At 45.1% G+C, this 27564-nt stretch overlaps 1 protein-coding gene across 2 annotated transcripts in view; it reads left to right on the forward strand.

The window, feature by feature from the left end:
- The window catches only part of LYN (LYN proto-oncogene, Src family tyrosine kinase), a 137614-nt gene that overhangs the window by 87170 nt on the left and 22880 nt on the right, over window positions 1-27564 (forward strand). For both annotated transcript variants that reach the window (XM_025394508.1, XM_025394509.1), the window contains exons 9-10: window positions 3352-3534; window positions 6351-6427. In XM_025394508.1, the coding sequence (XP_025250293.1) occupies window positions 3352-3534; window positions 6351-6427 (260 nt within the window). The remainder of the gene's footprint in view (window positions 1-3351; window positions 3535-6350; window positions 6428-27564) is intronic.

A 27564-nucleotide genomic window follows, 5' to 3' on the forward strand; every position in this document is an offset into this window, starting at 1 on the left:
CCCGACTAGCAGAGCTGTACTTAGAGAGATGTGGGCCCCAAGGCAGCACAGGCCGTAGGTGGTTACCCAGAAGGAATTATGCGCTCAGCATCCTTCACGGGCACCTTGGATGTTGTCACAGAAGTTCTGCAATTGAATTTCAGTGATGCTCAGCAAAGAACACAGAATGGGGCCTAGGGCAGCTGCCCCAGAGTCCCTCCCAAGGGGCAGGTGCTCAGCAGCACTTGATATTGCCAGACTTTAAAATTTTTTGCTAAGCTTGGCAGTGGTTTCTCATGACTTTATTTGCATTTCTCTGGTTACTAAGAAGATTGAGTACTTTTCACATGTTTATTAGTCATATGAATTTCTTCTGTTGAAATGCCCATCCAAGCCTTTGCCTATTTCTTCTGATTTTTCTTATTGATTTGTGAGAATCCTTTATATGTTCTGGATGCCAGTTCCTGGCAGTTATATGTATCATATATTTTATGTATTTTCATATATTTTATATCATGTATTTTCCTGTTGTGATTTGCTATGGATATGCTCATGTAACTTAGGGTTAGAGTTAGGGCTGGCTAGGGTTAGGGTTTATAAACTTTAAAAAAATTATAATAAACCCTTTTTGATTTAAATGTAATATTAAAAGTCTTTTGTTGGTGGAATGCACTTTAAAATAACTCTTAAGATCTACAGAAAATACCATATTGCTTGTAATTATGCATTTAGATGGCAGAACAATTTAATATATTCATAATTCCATTATTTTAGGTAGGTGGTGGCTTTTTAAAAGGACCTAGGATGTTTTTTGTCAGCTTTCTGTTACTATCTTCTCCATATGTTCTAATACTTATTTTATACTGCATTCTTCTACTTCTTTTCTTTCTTTTGTTTTAGAAATGGGAATCTCACTGTATTGCCCAGGTTGGTCTTGAACTCCTGGGCTCAAGCGATCCTCCTGCCCCTCAAAGTGCTGGGATTACAGGCATGAGCCACCTTGTCTAGCCTTATTTTTCTATAGAGCACTGCAAGCTCCTAAGTATTAACCAAAGTGGAGTACAAAATAAAACATTTAATAGAGGAATCAGTCTTCATGACCAGAAGAAACATCACTGGACAGGTTGACTGCTAGCTATAAATGAACTTTTTCTTACTTGTTTGAAGGCTTGGAAAGAGATGTATAATACATTTCTTTATTATTTAAAAAAATCATTTTATTAAAAAGTACATACTTGACTGGGCACAGTGGCTCATGCCTACAATCCCAGCACTTTGGGAGACCAAGGTGGGCAGATCAGCTGAAGTCAGGAGTTCGAGACCAGCCTGGCCAACATGGCAAAACCCTGTCTCTCCTGAAAAAAAGAAAGAGAAGAGAAGAGAAAAGAAAAGAGTACATACTCCTTGACAAATACAATCAGAATAGAAAAGAACAAGAGAAAGCAGAAGTCACTCCAAATTCTACCAGCCAGGGATAATCACTGCTGTTTTACTCAGCAGGCTTCCAGTCATCTTTCTATGCTATTCACATACAGATACTCTTGCACCCTAAAAAGGGGACCGTCCACTCCATGTCACCTTTCCTTAGGGCAGGTGCTATCCAGCTGTTGTGCACCAGGCAGCAGGAACCTGCAAGGAGATTTGCAGTGGCACCACCAGCTGCTACTCCCTTCCCCACTTTTTTTTTTTTTTTTTTTACATTTCAAGAGAAAGGTGGAAACAGAAGAGAGGACAGAAAGGAAGAATATGATTATTAATATTTCTGCTTTGCCAAATTACTGAGAAAAGGCTTTCCCAAGAGAAAGTCAGGGTTAAAGTGCTCAATCCCAGTCCCAGAAGGGTGGTGCCTCAGGGGGACCATACTAAGGAGTCAGTATTGCCCAGAGCGTGTTCCATGCAGTGTCAGAGGCTACTTGAACAAGTGTTCTGAGATCAAGAAAGTGTGGGAAATGCTGGGGTGAACAAAGGCAGGCTTTTCCCCTGAAGTCCTCCCAGGGCACCTGCTGCATCTCCTGGGTGGGGGCTGAGTGGAGGGAGGGGCTCCCTGTCCTTTCAGTGGGGGATCCTTTTTCACTAACAGTCACCCAAGTCCAGTTGTCTGCAAATTTTGGGAAGTGCTTGTTTGACTCTAGTATATTGTACTTTAAAGATAGTATATGTAAGTAATTTTTATAAAGAACACCTGTTTTAAAGAAAATTTGGTAAATAGTTAAAAGATATGGTAAGCAAAATTAAAATCACTCATAATTGCACCATTGGAAATAACCAGCATTTGGTGTATTTTGGTGTATTTTCTTCCAGACCATTGTTTATATGTGTGTGTCTGTGTATCTATAAAATACGTCTGCATTTTAAAATGGGGATTATAATGTGAGTGTATGCCTGTGTGTGTATGTATATGTATGTAAGGGATTATAGCATATAGAGAGTTTTGGGGGTTTTTTTGGTCTTGAATAAAGAACATTTTATTATTAGAGAAAAATATTAGTCCTCGGCTGGGCGCAGTGGCTCACGCTTGTAATCCCAGCACTTTGGGAGGCCAAGGCTGGCGGATCACTTGAGGTCAAGAGTTTGAGACTAGCCTGGCCAGCATGGTGAAACCCCGTCTCTACTAAAAATGCAAAAATTAGCCAGGTGTGGTGGTGGGCATCTGTAAACCCAGCTACTCGGGAGGCTGAGGCATGAGAATCACTTGAAACCAGGAGGTGGAGGTTGCAGTGAGCCAAGATCGTGCCACGGCACTCCAGCCTGGACGACAGAGCAAGACTTAGTCTAAAAATAAATCAATCAATAAATAGAGGACAAATATTAGTCCTCATGGTACAGTGCCAATAAAAACGTTTTTTACTATTATTTCATAGAAATCTTTTGATTTTTGAATAATTTAAACATTTTTTGGTAAAGAAAATTCCTAGATACTTTTCATCTAGCCTCCCTAATTTTATCACTACATAGTGTTTTAACTCAGGCTTTTTCTATCTGTAATTAAATTTTCTGCTAACTCTGCATCTACAAAGTGAAGTTTTAAATTTTTTTTTTTTTTGAGACGGAGTTGCACTCTGTCACCCAGGCTGGAGTGCAGTGGTATGATCTCAGCTCACCGCAACCTCCACCTCCCTGGTTCAAGTAATTCTCTTGTCTCAGCTTCCTAAGTAGCTGGAATTACAGGCGCCCACCACCACGCCCAGCTAATTTTTGTTTTTTTAGTAGAGACGGGGTTTCACCATTTTAGCCAGGCTGGTTTTGAACACCTGACCTCAGGTGACCCACCCGCCTCAGCCTCCCAAAGTGCTGGGATTACAGGCATGAGCCATTGCCCCCAGCTAAATTTTCTGTTTTATAAAGCATACCCATCTTCTTTTTTCTTCCTAGGTTACTATAACAACAGTACCAAGGTGGCTGTGAAAACCCTGAAGCCGGGCACTATGTCTGTGCAAGCCTTCCTGGAAGAAGCCAACCTCATGAAGACTCTGCAGCATGATAAGCTCGTGAGGCTGTACGCTGTGGTCACCAGGGAGGAGCCCATTTACATTATCACCGAGTACATGGCCAAGGGTGAGTTCCTCTCACTGCCCAGAGCTTGCAAGGGCTTCAAACTCAAAAAGTAAAATGTGTAAGTGTTCAGAGTCACTCAAATAGTTTAATTATCAAACAGTATACACACTACTGAAAAATCAGGAAATATGGGAGGACAAAGCAGTTTATAAACCTAATCACCGGAAGTAATCCCATGTCACAGAATTGAAGTCTAATCCTCCTGTTTTCTCTGTGTCTACCTGCATGTACCTATTGCCCCGAGGATAGTACCCCATATCTAGTCACCCCCAATGAATATTTATCAAATGAATTACTATGTATTTCAAAAAGGAATATTTTTTGTCATATGCTTAAAATGTGAGTTCCCAGAATTCTAATACTACAGATTTAGTACAGATTATTCAGTACCAAATTCCTCTTTCTTTTGGTTTTTTTGTTTTTGTTTTTGTTTTTTGGAGACGTCTCACACTGTTGCCCGGGCTTAAGTACAGTGGTGCAATCTCTGCTTACGGCAACCTCTGCCTCCCAGGTTCAAGCAATTCTTCTGCCTCAACCTCCCTAGTAGCTAGGACTACAGGCACATGCTGCCATGCCCAGCTAATTTTTTGTATTTTTAGTGGAGATGGGGTTTCGCCACGTTGGCCAGGCTGATCTCGAACTCCTGAGCTCAGGCAATCTGCCCGCCACGGCCTCCCAAAGTGCTAGGATTACAGGCATGAGCACCCAGCCTCTTTTTGCTCCTTAGCGTTATCTAATATTCATTTTCCTTTCCAGCATTATCTAAATGTTCAGGGTGTCACTTTTAAATATTAACGTTTTTTAAAACTTGTGGAGGTTAAAGTCCTGTGTAATCACAGAATTGCAGGAGAATAGACTTCAAGCAATCAATTTTTCTTCTACTGTGATCACCTTCATATAGAAGACTTCGAATCAACATCCTTCTTCCTGTGTTCCCCTCCAGTTCAGGAAACATGCTAATAAACTGCCAAATTATTTTTTTAAAAGTCCTCAGAAGTAATGAAGAAACATAAGCAATGATCCAGGATTAACAATCATTTCATGCACAATGGAGATGATAGTATGATGTCATAGCTGAATAGATTCAAAAGATGGATATTATATTTTCTTATTTAATATCTGTGAGTATTTCAAAATATCAGTCACTCAGAGTCCTTCCAAACAAGGACATTGTTTGTTTGTTTTAAAGCAAACAAACCAATTAGCTCTTGTGGCTTGGGTTGCTATAGCTCAGAATTCAGGCTCAGAGCCGGACACCTAATAGGAGTTCAGTAAATATTGTTGAATTAATTAACTTAGAATATTCTTAATGATAGATGTTAATATGAGTTTTCCTATGTAACAATGCCATATATATATATATATATATATTTTGAGACAGAGTCTCTCTCTATCATCCAGGCTGGAGTGCAGTGACACTATCTCAGCTCACTGCAACCTCTGCCTCCCAGGTTCCAGCGATTCTCCTGCCTCAGCCTCCTGAGTAGCTGAGATAACAGGTGCTTGCAACCATGCCCAGCTAATTTTTGTATTTTTTAGTAGAGACAGGATTTCACCATGTTGGCCAGGCTGGTCTTGAACTCCTGACCTCAGGTGATCCACCTGCCTTGGCTTCCCAAAGTGCTGGGATTATAGGCGTGAGCCACCAAGCCTGGCCAACAATGCCTAATATTTACTGAGCACTTACTATATACCAGACTGCTCTTGGTGCTTTCTATGGGTGATCTCACTTAGTCTTTTCAGCAACCTGAGGGCTAAGTACTATTGTTCTGTGTCATGGATGAGATTGCATAATGTTTACTGAGCATTTGCTACCTGCCAACCATCATGGTATGTGCTTTGGATGCAACATTTGATTCCAACCTCCCCAAAACTCTAATATAGCCTCTAGTACATGCCCATTTTACAGAGACCTAGATGAGGTAAACAACTTGACCAAGGCTACCCGTGAGGCTGGTACTTAAAGTTCTAGGGGAAAAACAGGTCTTGTTTTAGAGATGAAGCCGTGGAGGTTGGAGAGTTTGCTCAGCAGCACACTCCTTCTTAGGTAGGTTCCACTTTTTTCCAAAGCGCAGTTCACTCATCAAATACTCATTGAGGCCAGGCGTGGTGGCTCACACCTGTAATCCCAGCACTTTGGGAGGCCAAGGTGGGAGGATTGCTTGAGTCCAGGAATTTGAGACCAGCCTGGGCAACATGGTGAAATCCTATCTCTACAAAAAAATAAAAGAATTAGCTGGATGTGATGGCATGTACCCTCAGCTACATGGGAGGCTGAAAGTGGAAGGATTGCTTGAGCTTGGGAGGCTGATGCTACAGTGAGCTGTAATCATGCCACTGCACTCCAGCCTGGGTGGCAGAGTAAGACCCTGTCTCAAAAAACATTCATTGAGCACCTACAGTGTGTGCCAAGTTCTGTGCTTTTTGCTGGATACAGATGGGAGTGAACCTGGCTAAGTGTCTGCAGAGGGTAGGCCTTCCAGTGAGCTCGCTAAAGATTGGGAGGCTGCAGTGAGTGGATCATGGTGGCAAGTACTCTGAAATGCATGGTTCTCAGACACCTGTAGTGAGAAAAGTGGTATCCGCCCACATTCTCACCTGGAGCACATGCCATGTTTCACATCAGGTCAAAGGTAACAGATTAGAGGGGACTGGGTTTGACCAATGCCGGGAAAAGGCTTTATTTAACCATAGAGAATTGCAAAGCCAATCATATTGTGGGGGGTTCCCCTGTAATAATAATGATGATGTGAATTTTGTTTGGATTTTTTCTTGCGTGTTTGAACTGCACTAACTTGTTCTTTCTTTCTCCATAGGCAGTTTGCTGGATTTCCTGAAGAGCGATGAAGGTGGCAAAGTGCTGCTTCCAAAGCTCATTGACTTTTCTGCTCAGGTAACATATTCAGAAAGCCCCATGTGCATGTGCATTTGCAAAGACTTCCCTGCGTCAAATTCATGAAGGAGTTATTGCTCCAGGGAGAAGGAATTTCTGTTGAATGTTTCCCAGCAGCAGTTATGAGAAAAAGACCTTCCATGGTACAATTCTTGGAGATAGTAATAGGAGATTCACATGGATTGTGTGCACGTGTTGAGTTTTGACCTGAATATCATCTTCTATAAGCCGAGTCAACCTCTTTATGTTCATTTCACAAGTCACAGAATCAGTGCAGTTGAATCAATCGCTTTCTCAGCATTTGGGAGAGGCAGTTCCATACTATGTAAGCACCGCAGCTTTTAAATGATGCATACGTTTTATTTAAGTTACGAATAGAATGTATGCATACTTTTAAGTCTTCCGTATTCTTGAAAACAGAGGAACTATGTCCCTTTCCTGCTACACTTCTTCTCGCTCGTTCTCATTGGATGTGCCATCAGGATTCTGTGAAATATTCGTTTGTACTATTTTTAGAACTAGTCTAGGAGTTGCCTGTTTATTTACTTTGGAATAACATGTTTCCTGAAGTGTATTTAAGAGCAGAAGCAGGTTATCCAGAAGCCCCGCCATGTGCCCAAAATATCAAGGAAATGCACACTTGAATGATGCCAGCTGCTGACTTTTACTACTTTCATTGTGTCCATTAGTCATGTTCATTAATTTGCTTGCTTGTTTTTCAGTATTGGCAATGGGTGGTTTCATGAAGCCCAGTGTATGTAGCAAGAGATTTATAGAAGTTCTAGGGAAGGCTGGTCCCTGTAGTTTTACTCCCACTTCTTCCCTCACACCCTCTTTTGGTTAGGAAATTGCTACAGCCTTCTTGGGAATATGAGATCCAAGGAATGCATGAGTACAGAGGTGAAGCACCTCACATAAGGTAGGGCTGGACACAGGTTCTGTAATAGAGCATCGTGGGCTAAGCTGGCATTCAGAACCTGGAGACTGGAGTTTGTGTCCTGGTTCTGCCACTCGATAGCCATACCGCTTCAATTTTGGAAGCCCTTTACCTATTTGGGCTACTTTATTCACCTATAAAACAGAAAGGTCATTCCTACTGTAAGGAGATGTTGTTGAGGGTCACATCAAACACAGATGTTGTTGTGTCACGTGCTTGGCACGGGCACAAGCACCTCAGAGCCTGCTGGTGGAAGCTGGGAAAACCCAAGGGAGGGCAGTGCCCATCCTTCCAGTAAAGGTGTGTGATGGGTGAGTCACACTGCTCAGGCATCCTCTCCACCTCCGGGACTCGACAAGCCTAACAGGTTCCTCATCTGAGTTAGAAATTCAAGTGTGCCCTGAAATGCCAACATCTAATAAGAAAGAAGCATAATTGCTGTGGTGGAACAGAGGGGTAAGGAAAGGACCCAGCAGCCCTCCCTTTTTAACCCTGTCCTCAAAGTCTATGCTGGCCCCTGGGATGCTCCATGGGATTCCAAGGTTTCCAGAACTATAGTTTGAAAACCACGTCTCTGCAGTAGGAGGAATAAGCGGGGTTGGGCACAGCTCTAGAACCTGTGTAGAAAACAGATCAGGAAATGGAGAAAGCAGAAGGTCTGATAAACTTGGGTCATACTTACACGGATCAATGAGGCCCTCTACTCAGGTGGTGATTTAGGTGTCCCCATGGGTCAAGAGACTTGAGGAGTGTAACAAAGGTTTGTCACACTTGGACAGGGCTATGGAACATTGGGACACACGGCCTGGAGGGCCTGAGTGGTCACAGCCATTCCATCTGCTGGGGGTCTGATCTGTGCCCACAGTTCTTTAGGACAGAAATTACACACATTTGGGTACGTACTATACCCAGACAATGACTTTATTTTGTCACATGGGTATTTTGTATTGGGTTTTGCATGGCTTATCTCATAAGACTTTATCTTGACATAGTCGAAACTTTTAAGGTTCAAGTCAAGGCCTCTATGCTGAGTCTTTAATTTAGTGAATTACTACCATTACCTCAAAGAGTAATTTTTCTAACCTAGAAATGAATAGGGGGAGAAGTTACTTTCTAGACCTTCGTAGCTTATGAGGAAGGTTACCACAGAGTCTGGCATTGACTATGACCATTGTGCTGTGGATTCCAGGGGCTTCCGTTGACTCTCCTGTCAACTCTGATGGGGCTGAGGCCCCTTGGTGATAGGAGGGGCTGGGGGCAATAAAGGCCAGCACCACTGGTCTCCACCCAAGCCAGTTTACCAAATCCAGCCCGTGCCAGGTGAGCTCACGTTCACAGGTCTAGGGTCTCTTTCCTAGCAGTGGCCCCTTGGTGGAACCCATGGAACATCTGGCTCAAGTGCATGAACTGCTCAGTGTCACTGGAAGAGTCACGGGTCAGCAGCAGCCGGCAGGACCCTAAGTGTGTTCATTCAGCACAAAATTCATTTTCTTTACAACTAAGCACTGGCTCCTTTTGAGTTCATCTTTGCTCAAGCTGCAAACCTCACTCAGACTCTTTCCCAGCCCTTCCCTCAAGGTGGCGCTGGTGAGACCACCTGTTCTCCATCCTTAATCATTATCTGCTTCTTGTACCTGTGGCTTTTCTTATTATAATACAGATAATTTGAGAAGGGGGTCTTACCCTTGGCAACAAGGAGTAGGGCGTGTACGCTTCAGCTTCAGCCTGAAATCCCATACCTTCCACTTCCACTTTCTGCTCACTGCGCCTGCTCCCTTGTCCTCCCGGAATGCCCTCACTGATGACCACTGCTGCCCAGTGCTCCTCCTCCTCCTTCACACACCTTTCTGAAATGATCTGTCTGTGCCAAGAAGGCCATCTCTGCATTATCTTACCTTTCCTTCTCTATCATGTGCCACTAATTAACTCTATCACTTTTCCATAGTGAATATCATGACAAGAGTAAGTATTATTAAAGTTGCCCAAGGGTGACAGAGATAGCTGGTGCCCAGATACTTCGATAATCCAACCTTTTCTATACCTTACCCCCACTTTACTCTTTAGGGTGGGAATTTAGGGATAAAGCAGAAGAGGAATTACAGAAGTCCATTTGCTGTGTTAGCTCTAACTAAACAGTTAGTATGCTATGCGATAATGATGTGGCTTGCTGTCTTCCATAACCCTCGTCAATAGCATCAGAGTTGGGAAATTTAAGGTTCACAGGGGGTAGTTAAATTCAGCAGATTTTCACAATGAAAGATTGGTCATTGGGAGTAGAAATAACCCAGTTTACTTAATCCCAGCCCTAGATGAATAAGGGAAACTGTGAGGGGCAGAGTTGGGACTTTTCCCACCGTCTATATCTGGCCTCTTCTTCCCGCTCCCCACTACCCACTTCCCCATGCCCTACTCTCCCGTCCATATTCCCCTGTTGCCCATTGAGACAGGAAGTGGCTAGTGCACATGACAGTCTCACAGTTCGTGTGAGAGCTGATTTCATCACTTCCTGTCGCAGGATGAGTTCTGAAAGACTTGTCTTAGCCCAAGTGTAATAATCCACACTCTCCAACAATCCGTAGCCCATTCAACGTAGATCAAGAAATCCTGACTAGAGCAGCTTTACCCATTGCTTTTCTCTTTGTATTAAATTAAGCAATTTAGTGCTTTTTGTGCTGAAATAGGAAAATACCTCTTTGCAAAGGAAGTTTGATACTTTCAGAGCAGAGAGACTTTGCATAATTCCCTTCCAGCTTTTAGGCCCCATGTCAGAGAAGAAAAAATGAGCTTGGAAAGACAAGGGGTTAAAACCAGTGGGGATTTCCTTCATCAGAAGCCGAGATGGAATCATAGACTTGTCAAACTGAGAGGAAAAAGAAGTGAAAAATTTACAGTTGCAGTTTGGAGAGCAAATAAATCATCTTGTAATCCAGACCAAGTGAATCAAAGCATTTATTACTCTTTGGTGGCAGTATCTCAAGTGCAAAAATTACTAAAAATGAAACAATTGTTTGTGAGTTAAATGTCAGTAAAAACTGCAAAATCAAGCCAAGAAAAGTGGCATGCACCTATGGTCTCAGCTACTTGGGAGGCTGAAACGGGAGGATTGCTTGAGGCCAGAAATTCAGGACCAGCCTGGACAACATGGCAAGAATCTACAAAACAAAGCAAAACAAAAAAATTGCAAAATCAGAGTTGTTGTTATTATCATGGCAACAAGTAACATTTATTTTAGCTTCTTCTGGTTGATGCGACACTTACACCTCCATTATCTAATTTGAACCCAACAGCCTTGAAAGCATATATTTTGTTGTTTAGTACCTCTTACAGATAATGAGGTGAACTTGGACTTGTCTGAGGTTACTGAGCTAGTATGCAGAATTGCTGGGACTTGATCCGGGACTTCTGACTCAAGATGACTGATTCTTTCCTCTGCAGCCTGCTGTTGTCTCATGGTTACAGTTGCTGCTATGGTCATTTTGCACTCAACACTACTGTGATATGCATTTTCCCTGTTATGGATTTTGACCATCAAAATTAATATTTTCTTTAGAGTTTTCCACCTCAAAAGTCTTTATTGCCAAGGTAGAGGTTATGCTCAAGGTATATTTTGCCCCCAGTATTAAATTTAAAGCCACATTTTAAAATGGAAATTGGTAAAATGAGGAAGGTAGGAAAACTCTGTCTAGGAAGTTCTCGACCTTTTTGAGTAGGAGGGCCTTTTAACAGCAGAGCTTTCTGAGCACATCCTCATAGTTGTAGCTACTGAGTGAGAAAACAGTGTATAGATTTGGAATCCCTTGTAATATCTCTTGGTTGAAACTTACCAGTATGTTGGTGGTAAATCAGGCTTGAAGGGTCTAGAGGGGCAAGTTTCTGGAATATTTGCCAATACCATCCAAAGTGAGTCTCTTCTTCTGTCTCTTTGTCTGGAACGTAAGAGATGTGTTAGATGCTCATATTCCACCTCAAGGCTATAATCTCAGTAAATCATCTGCTTTATCTTCAAAGCTTTTTTTAGTAATAACCTTTGATTGATAGTGTCCTCATGTTTAGTTCACTTAAACTGGAGAGAGAGTTGCATTGAGATGTCGAGTCAGATGTGATGGCAAGTAGAAGCCGCAGGTGATTGACGTGGTTTGTGGTTTAACCAGGAGGCCAGATCCACTCCCCACTCCACATATAATCTCCCCTCCACGTGGAAATTCTCATACATGACTCTTACTGAGGCCTACACACTCCCAATCACTCTTTCAAGCGCAAGAGCCTCCTTAGAGAGAAAAACAGCCAGCACTGAAGAAGGCATTCATGAATTTCATAGAGGAATCTGAGCCGGGTGCTGCTCTGGATACAGGGGCCACATAGTGGTCAGGATGTGGTGGTCCCTGAGTGGGCATCACTTGGAGCTTTCTCAGTATACAAATGTTAACACAACTGGTGATTAGCTCTTTCTCAGAATTTGAGAAATGTTGCTGTGATTTTTTAAATGGAGCCTAGATGATGTTAATGATGGAGAAATCAGAGCCAAGAACCGGAAAACCTGCTTCTGCGTGGGGAAAATCACTTTGTGGGCCCCAGTGTCCTCATCTTTGAGATGGGAGGCACGGATTAGGTTTCCCACAGCCTCAGCTCTAATATTCCGTGACTAGGGACCTCTCCTTCTATTTAGACTATCTATGTAAATTGTCACCAAAAGCTTCAACTAATGATTCTGAGGCTATGCAGATGACATTGATATAAGATTTTAACATTGCTCTAAATAAAGGAATACAAATATATCACGTTAATGCAGTACCCACATGTTGGGCACTTAAATGCTCTATTTGTCTTTTCTGAATAATGAGTGTTATGTTTTCAGCTTAAACGTTGACCATGAAAACTTAGAAAATGGACAAATGAAACTAGAGTTACTGTCAGAATTGCAAAAGTGGATCATACGCAGTTTCCTTCTGAAAAAGCCAAAGGAATAGGAAACTGTCATTTAAAAATAGTATAAAACAGGAACTCTTTTTTTGTTGTTGTTAAGGTAGGGATGGGGCTGTTTTGCATATTTAAGCAAGAGGAATCAAGACTGGCTGTTAAAATAGCAAATAAGGCAGAATTTATTTTTGTTTTAAATTTGATTGGGAAGCTTTGGGTTAGTATATGTCGAAGGTGGTGGCGCTTTTGGCCTGCAGGCAAGATCTGTCTCTTATCTTAATGTTACTTTGACCAGAGGTGGCAATTTCTGGTGAGTGCTTACTGTAAGTCACAAAATACTATTCTCTTTGGGTACTCATCGTGGAAGCTTGCAAGGCTAGAATTGAACTGAAGTGGTTTAGGAGTGGGCAGAGTTTATCACCAGCTGGTCACAGTTGAAAAGTGGAGATGAAAGCAGTTTGAAATTAACCGGGCTTGGTGGTGCGTGCCTGTAATCCCAGCTACTCCGAAGGCTGAGGTAGGAGAATCACTTGAACTCAGGAGGCAGAGGTTGCAGTGAGCCAAGATCACGCCACTGCACTCCAGCCTGAGTGACAGAGTGAGACTCCATCTCAAAAAAGAAAAAAAAAAAGAAAAAGAAAAAAAAAGAAAGGAAGGAAGGAAAGAAAGCATTTTGAAGGGAGCAGTGGAGGGTAAATTCCAGCTGACCTTTGTCTCCAGCACATGGCTTGCTCTCCCTGAGCCCCCCTCACCCTTTTGGTGTGGCCCCCTCCCTTTCACCCACACACCTGTCCTGAGCACAGCCAGGCACTGTGTCAGGAGGGATGAGCAAAGGGCACATGGTATGGAATTGGGGGCAGGTAAGTTGCAGGAAAAGACAGGGTACAGCCCCGGGATACGGCAAGGGCTGTCAGAGCAGGCACCACATGCTACTTTCAGAATACATGGAGGAGAATGGAGCGTAGTAGGGTGGGCTAACAGGCGGAAGGTGGGCTTTCTGGAAGAGGTGACCCTGAGAGCCAAGATTAGCCCTGCTAGCTTGGGAAGAGGTGTGGATGCAGGGATGGGTCTTCAGTTGTAGGAACCTGGTGCATAAGGGCACAGAAAAGGAGTACATGGGGGTGCAAGTGGGGGTATATGAAGAGAACAACTTGGGGGGCACTCTGAGAGACATGGACCTTAAGGAAACTAGGCCCAGCACAGTGGCTCATGGCTGTAATCCCAGCACTTTGGGAAGCCGAGGTGGGTGGATCACCTGAGGTCAGCAGTTCGAGACCAGCCTGGCCAACATGGTGAAACCCTGTCTCTACTAAAAATACAGAAGTTAGCTGGGTGTGGTGGTGTGTGCCTGTAGTCCCAGCTACTGAGGAGGCTGAGGCAGGAGAATCGCTTGAACTGAGAAGGCGGAGCCAAGATCGTGCTGCTGCACTCCAACCTGGGCAACAAGAGCAAAACTCCATCTCAAAAAAAAAAAAAAAAACACTAGACCTGTTCACTCTGAGTTGTGGAAGAGTAAACTGTTTTGTAGATAACTCTAAGTTTAAAAAATGTATCTGTACAAAATAAAAATGCTTGTACTCAGCAAATAGTTTCAACAGGACTTACAGTTTTACCCTTTTAGTCAAAGTATGCCTTTTAGTCATTAGTGGATGCTTTTTGTACTTACTGTAATATATATTCATGTTACCTCTGTTCTCCTTCAACACACCAAGGTGTTCTTTATAGAAATAGGTCTGTTTTGACTATTGGAGAATCACAGAGTTCTCAGCTTTTCATGCTCCTAAGATTCTGTTTTATTACTGTTTTTGTTGCTGTTTTTGTTTTGTTTTTTAAAACTGAGACCAGGAAGGGTGGGATGGAAAAGGAATAGGAGAGTTTGCGTTCTAGCCCAGAGCTCGTCTCTGCCGGGCACATGCCTGTAATCCCAGCACTTTGGGAGGCTGAAGTGTGAGGGTTGCTTGAGGCCAGGAGTTTGAGCCCAGCCTGGGCAACACAGTGAGACTCCTATCTTTACCAAAAAAAAAAAAAAAAATTTAGCCAGGCGTGATGGTCGTGCCTGTAATCCCAGCTACTCAGGATCCTGAGACGAGAGGATCAATTGAACCTGGGAAGTTGAGGCTCAAGTGAGCTATGATCACGCCCACTGCACTCCAGCCTAGGTGACAGAGCAAGACCCTGCCTCTAAAAAAACAAAACAAAAGCAAACAGAGCTCGCGTCTAAAGGGTACACCCTGAAATGGACAGGACTTATTCCGAACTTTTTCAAATCAGAGCTAGATTCTTAGGCCCTCTGCCCACCCCTTCACTAAAGCCAAGAAGCACCCGAAGGAGTTCAGCCCAAGTCCGGAGATAATTAAACCTCTCAACCAAGTGGCTTTCCTGGTGCTGCCCCTGAAGCAGGTGTGAGGCCTGAGTTATGAAACTGAGGTGAGTTGCCTGGGGATAATGGGGATCGACTGAGCATTTCAGCAGCAATGTGATAGGATGAGACTTGTGCTTTAAAAATTGCCCCAGCGACCGTATACAAAAATGATTAGAAGGGGTGAAAGCTAGAGTCCAGGGATGAGGGAGGGAGGATGGGCCTGAGCGAGGTCAGTGTCCCCTATCACAGGCACATAGAAATAGAGAAGGAATGTGCGTGGGGCAACTGAGGGCTGCCATTGCGGGCACGGGGTTGAGGTGGCTGATGAAATTAGCTTTGCTATACTGGGTTTGAAGTGCCATGAAACATCAGCTACAGATGGGCAGCTAGCACGGACAGGTGTTTTAGTATAGGGGTCTGGGGCTAGAGGCTTCAGGGAGGCTGGCGCCGCAGACAGTCATATAAATAGGGGTTGGATGAGGTCCCCTAGAGAGTGTGGGAAGGGACAGAGGATATCCCCAGACAGACCCCAAAGAAAGGGTTGAGAGGGTCAAAATCAGAGAGTAAGCTGGGGACACCAGACGCACAGTAGCCTGTAAGGAGGAGGTGGGGTTGCAGTGCAGGTGACAGGGAGTTCTGACGCGCAGTCAGAGAACAGGGAAACTGCCACGGGACTTTGCGACAGGGAAGTCTTTGAGAACCTAACCAGACCCTTCCCAGTGACACGGTTTGGGTGGAAGCCAAGCCCTCGGCCTCTCTCCCTCTTCCTGATTCCTAGAACCCTGTTCTCTGCCTGCACAGCCTTCTCCCTAGCCCTGGCTGACTCCCCTTCCTCTTTTGCTTTCTCCTCTGCTGCTGCTTTTCTCTCCATGCCTCCCTGACCACTTAGTACACCTCATTCTTGAAAAAAATGTGATTTCTCTTTGTACTTAAATGGAACCATGCACTTTTCATTCTTTTTTTTTTTTTTTTTTTTTTTTTGAGACAGTTTCACTCTCGTCACCCAGGCTGGAGTGCAATAGCACGATCTCGGCTCACCGCATCCTCCGCCTCCCAGGCTCAAGCAATTCTCCTGCCTCAGCCTGTGAGTAGCTGGGATCACAAATGTGTGCCACGCCCAGCTAATTTTTGTATTATTAGTAGAGATAAGGTTTACCATGTTGGCCAGACTGGTCCTGAACTCCTGACCTCAGGTGATCCGCCCACCTCGGCCTCCCAAAGTGCTGGGATTACAGGTGTGAGCAACCACGCCCAGCCTCATTCTTATTTTTTAAAGTAGGTTCATACCGGCCTTCTTCTGTGATGGAATAAAATGAAATAAAATTATTGAGAGAGGAACTTAAATTATTGATTTTTAAAAATACATAGTTTTGTAGACTTCTGTAGAAACATAGCATTCTTTGCCCACCCTCGAAGCACGTGCTGGAAGCGTTTGTGTCTGTAGCTATGCAGCTTGTGGGGCTTTGTGAAACACAATGAGAAGCATTTAAAAACTGAGTCACCAAAAGTAGCCCTTGCCCCCAATTAAGACCGGTTTGACTTAAATGTGTATTCTGAGGTCAGTTTGGTGCCTGGAATGCGTTTCCCCAGGTTTCACTGAGGTGCGGATCTCAGGCCTCCACCCAGCGCAGCTCTGCAGATCTCACCCTGATTCTGTGTCACCCCAGGAAATGATGTGTCTGGGTTCCTTGGTGTGGTTTCTAAGGCAGCTCCTCTCTGCCCAGCAGCAGCCTGACACCCTGCCCAAGGCTTAGAGGGATGCCACAGCGTCTCCAGGGCTGCCAGAGGGCCACCTACCCTGGTGCGGAAGACCCCAACAGAGCTCCTGCCACAGTTGCTGCCTCCTGGCCTCATCCCCTCCCCACAGCAAGACCTGTTCCTTGGAGATGAGGCCTGCAGCTGACAGCCCTCCAGAGGCCCTGCCTCAGTAGGGCTCAGAGCCCATGTGCACAGGCGGCATTCCACCTAGGCAGGCCACAGTCCCCGGGAAGTGGCCACACAGGGTCCCCCTGAGCCATAGCTTTGTCAGTCAATGGTCTGCCCAGCCCTCCTCACTCATAAGCAAGTCCTCTCATTTCTTCTTCCAAGATAGATCTCCCTCCTCCAGGTCACCATTGTCTCTCATCTGCACTATTGCAGTTGCTACTTTTTGTTTTTTGAGACAGGGTCTCTCTAGGTTATCCAGGCTGGAGTGCAGTGGCCATTCACAGGCATGATGCCACTACTCCTAAGCACAGGAGTTTTGACCTGCTCCGCTTCTGACCTGGGCCGGTTCGCTCCTTCTTAACCAACCTAGAGGTCCTCCACTCCCAGGGGTCACCATATTGATTCCGAGCTTAGTGCAGACACCAGATGGGCATAGCACACTGCATCCCAGAGCTCCTGGGCTCAAGCCATCCTCCCGCTTCAGCCTCCCAAGTAGCTGGGATTACAGGCACACACCATCGTGCCCCACAGTTTCTTCTTTTTTTTTTTTTTTTTTTTTTTTTTTTGAGACGGAGTCTTGCTCTGTCACCCAGGCTGGAGTGCAGTGGCCCCATCTCGGCTCACTGCAAGCTCCGCCTCCTGGGTTCACGCCATTCTCCTGCCTCAGCCTCCTGTGTAGCTGGGACTACAGGTGCACGCCACCACACCCGGCTAATTTTTTTTTTTTTTGTATTTTTAGTAGAGACGGGGTTTCGCCGTGTTAGCCAGGATGGTCTCGATCTCCTGACCTCGTGATCCGCCTGTCTCAGCCTCCCAAAGTGCTGGGATTACAGGCGTGAGCCACTGCGCCCGGCCCCACAGTTGCTTCTGAACTGGTGTTGTCCAGCTTGGCAAACAGAAGAAATCCAAGGTATACAGTCAAATTTGGATTTTGGATAAACAATAGCTTTTAACAGAAGGGTGCCCATTTGTCTTCCCAGGCAGCCCTGCTCCTAATGGGCCTCCCTCCTGTCTCTTTGGCTACCCTCTTTCCAGGGTCCAAAAAGTAGGCAGGGACAATTGGATGGTTTTAAAATTTTTGCCTTTTTAAAATTGTGGTGGTAAAATAAACACACATTACACCATTTTAACCATGTCTAAGTCTATGGTTGTTGGCAGTAAGAACATTCACATTGTTGTGAAACCATCACCAACATCCACCTGCGGAACTCTTTCATCTTCCCAGAGAGCAACTCTACGCCCACTCAATGCCAGCTTCCCACAGCCACTTGCTAGCCCCTGGCCACCCCCGTGCTGTTCTCAGTCTCTGTGAATCTTATAGACTGGATGGTTTTGCATCCCTGCTTAGCTCGTTCAGTGGGTTCCCACTACCCCCACAGAGACTCCCAGCACCTGTGCCTGTGACTGATACCTCAGCACTGAGCCCACCACACTCTTCCCTATCCCAGTGCCTCTCCAGAGCCCACTTCCTGGAAGCTGCTACCTTTTGTTCTGAGCCACACCACACCTCTTATCAAAAGACGCCTTCCTTGGCCTCCTTCTGAAGCAGTTCTATCCCAACTCCTGCTTACTCCATTCTCCTCAGTCTCGGTCCCCACCCATTTCTTCCATAGCATGTACTGCAATTTGAATGTTTTGATAAGTTCTTGTTTACCTTTTTATCCCCAGCACTTAGTGCAGTGCCTTATATACAGTAGATGCTCAAAAATGCTTGTTGGATGACTATATTGGCCACTTAAAATGGGATTGACTATATTCGGTTTAAAACAAATTGTTTATTCTCTGTTTCATACAGCTCTGAATGAGTAACTGGAAGAACATATTTTTTGTGTGTTTAAAAAATTTTTTTAAATGTAGAGATAGGGTCTCACTATGTTGTTCAGGCTGGTCTTGAGCTCCTGGGTTCAAGCAATCCTCCCACCTCGGCCTCCCAAAGTATTGGGATTATAGGTGTGAGCCACCGTGCCCTGCCGGAACACATGTTTTTAAAAAGGTTTTCTGGCCGGGCGCGGTAGTTCACACCTGTAATCCCAGCACTTTGGGAGGCCGAGGCGGGCGGATCACGAGGTCAGGAGATCGAGACCATCCTGGCTAACACGGTGAAACCCCTTCTCTACTAAAAAATACAAAGAATTAGCCAGGCGTGGTGGCGGGCACCTGTAGTCCCAGCTACTTGGGAGTCTGAGGCAGGAGAATGACATGAACTCAGGAGGTGGAGCTTGCAGTGAGCCTAAATCACGCCACTGCACTCCAGCCTGGTCAGGTGACAGAGCAAGAGTCTGTCTCAAAAAAAAAAAGTTTTCTGAGTCATTATTCAGGTGTATTTAACCGTAAAGTATTTTCTTCTTCCCCTTCCTCTATCTATGGGTTTACTTTCCTGCACAAAACTTACCTCATTGGTTGAAGTAAAAGTGAGAAAAGAAGAAGGATGTAGAATATAAGTATCTGGGCCTGTGGGAAAAACAAAGTGCCCCTTTGTTTCACATTCCTTGTGGCGTAAAGAACACCAGGAGGAATGAGAAACTATAAGTGAAGTATTTGACATTGAAGCCAATGGCAGATGCATTCCGCTTAATTTGGAGGGAAAAAAAAAAACCCACAACTGAACAGGTTTGTCCTCCCCCAGTGTCATGCAGGGCCTCTCATGGCCTCTCCCTGGGCACTGAACAGAGCCGTTTCTCAGCACCTGTTGGCAGAGGTTGATGCTGGAGTTCCCAGGGTGATGGGCTGGCAGATTCTTCACAAAGTCAGGATTTCCAGCTCTTGTTCATTATCCACCCGGCGCCCCCAGTGTCTGTAACATCATTACCTGGCAATGTTAGATGTTACAGAGCCAACTACTTGCATGGTTATTAAGATTACATTTATACTTCAGGTTAAGTATCTTATTCAAAATGCTTAGGTCCAGAAGTGCTTCAGATTTGGGTTTTTTTTTTTTTTTTTTTAAATCCTTGGATTTTGGAATATTTGCACTATACTTACTGATTAACCATTTCAAAAAGTTTTGAATCTTGGAGCAATTTGGATTTTGGGTTTTTGGATTAGGTATGTTCAACCTATAGTATTGTCAATGGGACCAATGGCGTGCTGAAGTATCTTTGATGCATTACAAGGAGCTGTACGGCTCGATCTTCTTTACCATTTCCAGACCTTCTACCTCCCCAACCCAGGACCCCCAGCTTTGGAGTCCACGCCATCAGACTGTGCCAGTCTAACTCACCTCTCAGCTGTGGTCCTTGGATCCCTGACCACTCCTCCTCCTTGCTGTTCTCAGCTACGGCTGGCTTGCTGTTCCCAGCACAGCCCTGTCATCATTCCATCATTTGTAGCCATCCCCACCTTCAAATGCCAGCTTATCTGTGTCTTGACTTCCTCCCCTCCAAGACTCCATCCTCTCCCCTCGAGCCACTCTGCAGGCTGACCAGTTCCGCTGCCCTTTGCTTCATTTGATCGTTTCCACTTCAGCCATCACCTCCCTTCTGTCTGCTCACCCTCCAGTGCTCCAGCCCCTACAGCCTCAGCCTTTTGCCAGTACTTCCCGTCCCTTGAACCTGCCTGTCCCTACCTCCCCTCCGCTCCTGCTTCTCTTCTCTCCTCCTCTAGCTTGGAGACACTCATTACCCCTCCCCCATGTCATATGCACCTGGCAAAATCCCAGCCCTATGGAAGTCCGACCCTTCACCTATTTTACCCCCACATCCACACAACAGCTGTGACCTGCACTGAGGTACCTAGCAGCTTTCTGCATTTCCAGTTCAAGAGCACCAGCCTGAGGAGCCTCGTGAACCCCAACATGTGCCCAGTCCACTCCCTCTCACTGCCTGCTAGAAACAATGGCCCATCTTCCCCTTCTCTGCCCTCAAACCTTCCCCTGCATGCCTCTCTCTCTGTGGATTCCCTGCTGTCTCTTTCCCTGAGACAGGAGAAGCTGTCAGTCAAGAGCCCCAACATGCACCGGGTCCTGTGCTCTCTTGCTGCTTCAAGACATTGTTCTAGAAATTCCGCATTAGCATTTTCCCTCACTTCTGCACTTTCTGTAGAAATCAAAGTAAAGCCTTCACTTTCCCCTACATCCCTCTCCAGCTACTTCAGCCTCCAGATGTCTCCTCCCCCAATGACAAAAGTGCTTGCAGGACTATGCTGTTTCCCCAGTTCTCCCCCACCCACCCTCTCTTGAACCTCCCACCACTCGACCCTAGCAGTGCAAGTCAACAGTGACCCTCAGGACACTACATCCAAAGGGCACCCATCTCTCAGCGTCTTCCTAGGTGTCTACCAGCAGGGTCTGCTGCCGTGGGTCTCACTCCTCCATGGCACGTTTTCCTTACTTGGCTTCTGGGACACTGTTCTCTGCTTTTCCTTCCCCCTCACCAGCCAGCTCCTCATTTGCCCAGTAGTTAAACCTTGCAATGTCCCAGAACTCAGTCTTTCAGCCTCTTTTTTCTCCACACTAAGTCTCCTAAGTGATTCCACTGAAAGCATTGTATTCGTTTCCTGGGGTTGTCAGGGGGCTTAAAACAACAGAAATGTATTTTCCTACAGTCCTGGAAGCCAGAAGTCTGGAATGAAGGTGTAGGCAGGGCTGTGCTCCCAGGTTCTTGGGAAGAATCCTTCTGTGCCTCTTCCAGCTCCTGGCAGCTCCAGTGTTCCATTCCATGTCTTGTTGGCCGCACTGCTCATCTTCCCGCCTGTGTCTTCCTGTGGCCTTCTCTGCGTCTCTGTGTCTCAGACCTTCCTCTGCCATTCTCTCATAAAGATACCAGTGGTTGGATTTAGGACCCACCCTAAGTCCAGGGTGGGATTTCATTTTGAGATCCTTAATTAAATCTGGAAAGACTCTATTTCCAAATAAGGCCACATTCTGAGGTCCTGAGTGGTCGTGAGTTTGCGGGGGACATTAGTTAATCCAGCACAACTGTCTAGACTCCGGCCACTCCAAAGCTTCTAGCTCCAGCCCAAACTGCTCCAGTGAGCCCCTGCTGGCTCAGCATCTGCCCAAAGATGTGCGTTGGGCATGCCAAACTCAACGCACCCCAGCTCAGTGCCTATTATCCCCTTTTCCAAAACCTGTACCAGCTGCCATCTTCTCCCTTTTGTTGATGGCAGCTCTGTCCTTGGAGTTGTCAGGTCCCAACACTCAAAGTCATTCTTGACTCTCTTCCTCTTACATTGCATATCCAATTCCTCAGCAAGTCTGGGGTTCCACCCTCAAAGTAGATTCACCTTCCTCACTCCTGCACATGGTCACTCTGACCCAACTTGAATACCCACTCAAAGTGAGTAATCTAGGAGCCGGCCGTCTACTCCTGTGCTCAGCTGTGGCTCCCCCCAGCCCAGTGGTCACACAGCAGTCAGAGCAATGCTTTGAGGCATAAAACAGATAACCCCCTCACTCTCGGCCCTCCAGTTCCTTTTGGCCTCACTCAGAATGCAAGGGGAAGCCCCCATAATGGCCGTTTGCCTGCGGTGTGTGTCAGTCATGATGTAGATTTGCTTTCAGAAGTTACTCCTTTTCATGCATTTTTTATTGTTTTCTTTGTTTGGAAATCTATGTTTCAGGTTTTCATATGCTTATCATTAAACTCACCTTGGATTCTTGTTTAAAATCTGCAGGTGTCTAGATAGGTCCCTCTCCCTGTTCGCAGTCATTAAAGACTAGGGCCCTGAATAAGCCGCAGGGGTCCTGTGGGCTTCGATAGTCAGGAACCACTGTTGTTGAGAAGTTGCTGAACCGAGCGAGTGATCGTTTTTCTAGGTCACGCATCTTGCAAGGGAATGCTGCTTTTCCCCATTAGAAAGCTGCAGTGCTGGGGAGGAACTGTATTCCTCTCACTGCTCTAAGTGAGTGAAGCCCAGTAATGGTTTGCCCAAATCACTAGGCATGAACAAATCCTACCTGGTGAGCAAAATGCTTGACCTTGCTTATTCCTCAGCTTCAGCCCTTGCAGCTACCCCCACCCACTCTTGCCCCCACATCCTTAGGAAAAGGAAAATGCAGGAGCAGCCACAGAGAGCAGATGTCACAGACTTCCCTCACAAACACGGTATTTTGAAAACGCACTTCAAAGGGGTTGAAATATAAATAAAGATGATAGCAAATCTGTTTCGGGTATACTTGGAATTTCTTAGATCTTGTTACAGATTTCCTTTAAGTTTGTCACGGGACAAATAAGTCAGGAATTGTTTTCGGAGCCCAGGCGCTGTCTTTGCACTGGAATTCTTTTCAGAATAATACACGTCAAGTTCTTTTTTTTTTTTTGAGACGGAGTCTGGCTGTGTCGCCCAGGCTGGAGTGCAGTGGCCAGATCTCAGCTCACTGCAAGCTCCGCCTCCCGGGTTCACGCCATTCTCCTGCCTCAGCCTCCCGAGTAGCTGGGACTACAGGCGCCCGCCACGTCGCCTGGCTAGTTTTTTGTATTTTTTTTTTTAGTAAAGACGGGGTTTCAACGTGTTAGCCAGGATCGTCTCTATCTCCTGACCTCGTGATCCGCCCATCTCGGCCTCCCAAAGTGCTGGGATTACAGGCTTGAGCCACCACGCCCAGCCTACGTCAAGTTCTTTAAGGTATTTTGTCTTAGTTGAAATATAGCACAGCTGCCTGCTATGTATTTTCTTCTTCTCAGGTATCTGACATGATGTATATTCATGTGCTGAATTATTACTTTCTGTCTTCCCCCATTAAAAGTAAACTCTGAAGGCAAGGACTGTGTTTAGTGGACCTGCAACTGGGTGGCGCTTGTGGGATACAGACAGGACTGTGTGTGGTTGGATGGAAGGGGATGTCAGTTCTCGTTAGCTAATAGAGATACCTTGACCTTCAGTCTTTTAATATACTAAGGGTGGCTGGGTTCAGTGACTCATGTCTGTAATCCCAACATTTTGGGAGGCTGAGGCAGGAGGATCACTTGAACCCAGGAGTTCAAGACCAGCCTGGGCAATATAGTGAGACCTCATCTCTACAAAAAAAAAAAAAAAACTGTGTGTGGCAGTGAGCACCTGTGGTCCCAGTTACTCAGGAGGCTGAGATGGGAAGATTGCTTAAGTCCTGGAGGTTGAGGCTGCAGTGAGTTGTGATCCTGCCACTGCTCTCCACCCTGGGCATCACAGTGAGAACCTGTCTCAAAAAAAAAAAAAAAAAAAAAAAAACCCCACCAAAAACACCAAAAACAAAAAAAAAAAAAAAATCCTACCTTATATATATACTAAGGGAGTAGTCATGGCATAGCATCCTAGTGACATTACAAATAGCAGCCGTATCCCTTTATATTCCTGCCAGCAGTGTGCGAGATTTCCAGTTTCTCCACATCCTCACTAACACTTGTTATTTTCTGGGTTTTGATAATATCCATCTTCAGGGTAGTACAGTGAGTTTTGAAATATCCAACCCAATGACATAGTCCAGTGAGTTTTTGCAAGAGAAAGTAAACGGGTATTCATTGACAAACTTTTCTTCCTGTTTTCTAAAGAAGGTAATTCTGTTTCGTGGACACTTAATGATTTAAATATGGGTATTTGGTGAAGCTGTCATTTTGAAAATCATCTCTCCCCAAGGCATTGCGGGTCCTTGCATGCTGATGGATTGACTAGATTTTGAGCAGTCACAGAAATCTCCACCAGCCCTAAGCTTGGATATGCCAAGCACTGCCTCATCTTTTAGCTATGAAGGTAGTCTACAGACTGCAAGCTTTAACTTGACTGTTTGTTATGATTATTATTATTTTAGAGACAGAATCTCTTTCTGTTGTCCTAGGCTACAGAGCAGTGGATGTGATCATAGCTCACTGCAGCCTCAAACTCATAGGCTCAGGCAATCCTCCTGCCTCAGCTTCCTAGGTAGCTGGGACTACAAGCATGTGCCACTACACTCGGCTAATTTGTAATTTTTTTGTAGAGATGGGGTCTTGCTATGTTGTCCAGGCTGTTCTGAACTCATGCGATCTTTCCTGCGTGTCCTCACAAAGCATTGGGGTTACAGGTGGGAGCCGCCATATTTGGCCTAAGTTGACCACTTTTTAAATTATCTGGTTTTCTTATTTCTTTTTGCCTCCTTTTTTTCCACTGCCAACTTGGTGAGCATTGTATTTTTAGAATAGAATAAAAAGAATCTTTTCTTGCCAGGCGCAGTGGCTTATGCCTGTAATTTCAGCACTTTGGGAGGCCGAGGCAGGCAGATCGCCTGAGATCAGGAGTTCGAGACCACACTGGGGAACATGATGAAATCCCGTCTCTACTAAAATACAAAAAGTCAACTGGGTGTGGTAGCACATAGGTCCCAGCTACTGGGGAGGCTGAGGCACAAGAATTGCTTGAGCCCCAGAGGCGGAGGTTACAGTGAGCCAAGATCGGATTGGGCCACTGCACTTCAGCTTGGGCTACAGAGTGAGACTTCATCTAAAAAATAACAAAATTATATATATATTCTGTTTATTTTTTTATTTTCAGACAGAGTCTCACTCTGTTGCCCAGGCTGGAGTGCAGTGGTGCAATCTTGTCTTGTAACCTCTGCCTCCTGGGTTCAAGCCGCAGCTTCCTGAATAGCTGGGGTTATGGGTGCCCGCCACCACACCTAGCCAAGTTTTATATTTTAGTGGAGACAGGGTTTCACCACGTTGGCCCTCGAACTTCTAGCCTCAAGTGATCCACCCACCTCAGCCTCCCAAAGTGCTGGGATTACAGGCATGAGCTACCATGGCCGGCTCAAATCTTTCTTTTTAAAGGAAGGAACCAGTGTGCATGAATGCTTAAGAGCACAGACTCTTAAGCTTGGACCAGCCAGGCTCAGGCTGGAATTCTGACCTTTCTAGGGAAATTGTAGCCTCTCCAAGACTCCGCTTCGTCCTTATTACTATGAATATAACCTACTTTATGGGCTTGTTTTAATGATTAACATGCCTAGCAAGTGCCTGGGCAAGTAGTAGCTAATACATGGTAGCTATCATCATCATCATCAAGGTATAGATTTCACTATTTCTTAGCAGTTATACTTGGAAGAGGAGACTATTATGATAATCAAATAAAGCTAAAATAAAATTTCCAAGAAATTTTGATCCCAAAAAAGTAGAGTACAAACAAGAATGCATGAGCTCTCTGTTACATCCCTTTCCTCCATCCAAATTATGGATTGAAGATTAGAGGGATCTAGTGTTGGGGAATCAATGAATATTAACAAGTAGAAAAGTGTTTCTGTGACAACTGTTGAGAAGCATAAAACAAATGCTGTCATATTTGCAATACAGACAAGATGTGTTCTTAAACTTTCTTTTTGCCAACTCCCTGGTGTGCGTGTGTGTGTTTACATTCTATTTTCTGTTGTTATTAAATGGTCTTTTTAGGTCAGTTTGGGATTGATTCCAGGGGCTTCCTGTTACAAAAAATCCTTTAGAGAGACTGTAGGTTTTACTCAATTGCTACTTATTTTTCAGTTCCAACTTATTAATATTGTTATTTTATAGGCTTTCTAGGGCTTTTGAACATCATTAATTATGTGAATTCTTTTTCTCAAGCATAAAAAGACAATACATCCTTAGAGAGTAAAGCAAACAGTGCCTACTAAAACAGGTGAAGCACCAGGAAAATCAGATCTTCGCTTTTCCTACTTTTTGACAGGTTTCTCATTTAATTTTTCTCACTGCTTGTCTAGATGACAAATGTTTTCCAAGCAGCCAGTTCTAAGACAGGTTGCATTTTCAGTTCCAGTTTCTCATTTAGGCTGGAATTTCCTGGGGGTAGATTTTAGCTTTGCTTGAGAGATCACATTCAGCCCCTCAGTAAGGTTCCTTTGATCCCTTTTTTCCCTCGGTCATCTGACAGAAATGGGGGTTCTTCTCATTAAAGTGGGGAAAAAAAAAAAAAAAACCTCACCGAGCAAGATAGCCTTCCTTGTCTTTGCCAATTTCTCAAAAAGCAATAGTAATTAGGATGAACAGAAGAGCACTAAAGCAAGATTTCCAGAGTGAGGTCATCCACACAACACTTCATTATTTGTCCAAAGCATTGCTCATGTTCTCTGGTGGTAGCAGCCGGGTATGTATGCTGAGCAAACAGTCCACAGGGCACATGCCCAGCAAGGCTGGTGATGGTTCAGAGCCTGTGCCTCGGGTGGGAGAGAGCTTGCTGGAAGCCGGTTTCACTGTGTGGGGTGCTGGGGTTGACAGATTTCTCATTGGGCCTTTGAGAAAAGCAGGAAAAGATGAATGACCTGGATGGTCATCACTAGGAAGCTACTAGGCAGGGGCATTATTTGAGCTCTGCTTGGGTTTGTAAAACATAATTGAGATTTCCCTCTCCATCAAATCTGCATAAAAGAAGTCCATCTGATATATTACCTAGGGCCTTGGTGGTTAGGAATTTCCCATTTCTGTCGTGGCCACAGGCAACCCCCTTCTCAGTGGGTGTATTTGATGACACAAAGCCACAGTCTTTCATGAGGGAGAGCCCAGTTGCCTTTTCTCGAGGCGGTCCAGGCAGGTGCATGTGGATGGGGCTTGCTGAGCCTACTCACATGGGCACTCCCCATTCAGGAAATAGCAACTTGGACTTTCTGCTTTAACATTGTTAGAGGAGAGGGAATTTAAATGAGTGCATTCCACTCAAATGTTTTCTAAAACTTTGGTCTGATTTAACCGGACCAAAAACTATCTGAGATAGGTCTCGATCAATTTAGAGGTTTGTTTTGCCAAGGTTGAGGACCGTGGCTCATGACATAGCCACCAGAGATCCTGGGAACATGTGTCCAAGGTGGCTGGGATACAGCTTGATCTTACACATTTTAGGGAGACAGTGGTTATAAGCAAAGACATAAATCAGTACACATAAGGTGTACATGGGTTCAGCCCAGGAAGGCGGGACATCTTGAAGCTGGCAGGGGAGGCTGCCAGGCCATAGGTGGATTCAAAAATCTCCTGATTAGCCAGGCACAGTGGCTCATGCCTGTAATCCCAGTACTTCGGGAGACTGAGGTGGGTGGATCACCTGAGGTCAGGAGTTTGACACCAG

This window comes from Theropithecus gelada, chromosome 8 (assembly GCF_003255815.1).
Source record: "Theropithecus gelada isolate Dixy chromosome 8, Tgel_1.0, whole genome shotgun sequence".
NCBI lineage: Eukaryota > Metazoa > Chordata > Mammalia > Primates > Cercopithecidae > Theropithecus > Theropithecus gelada.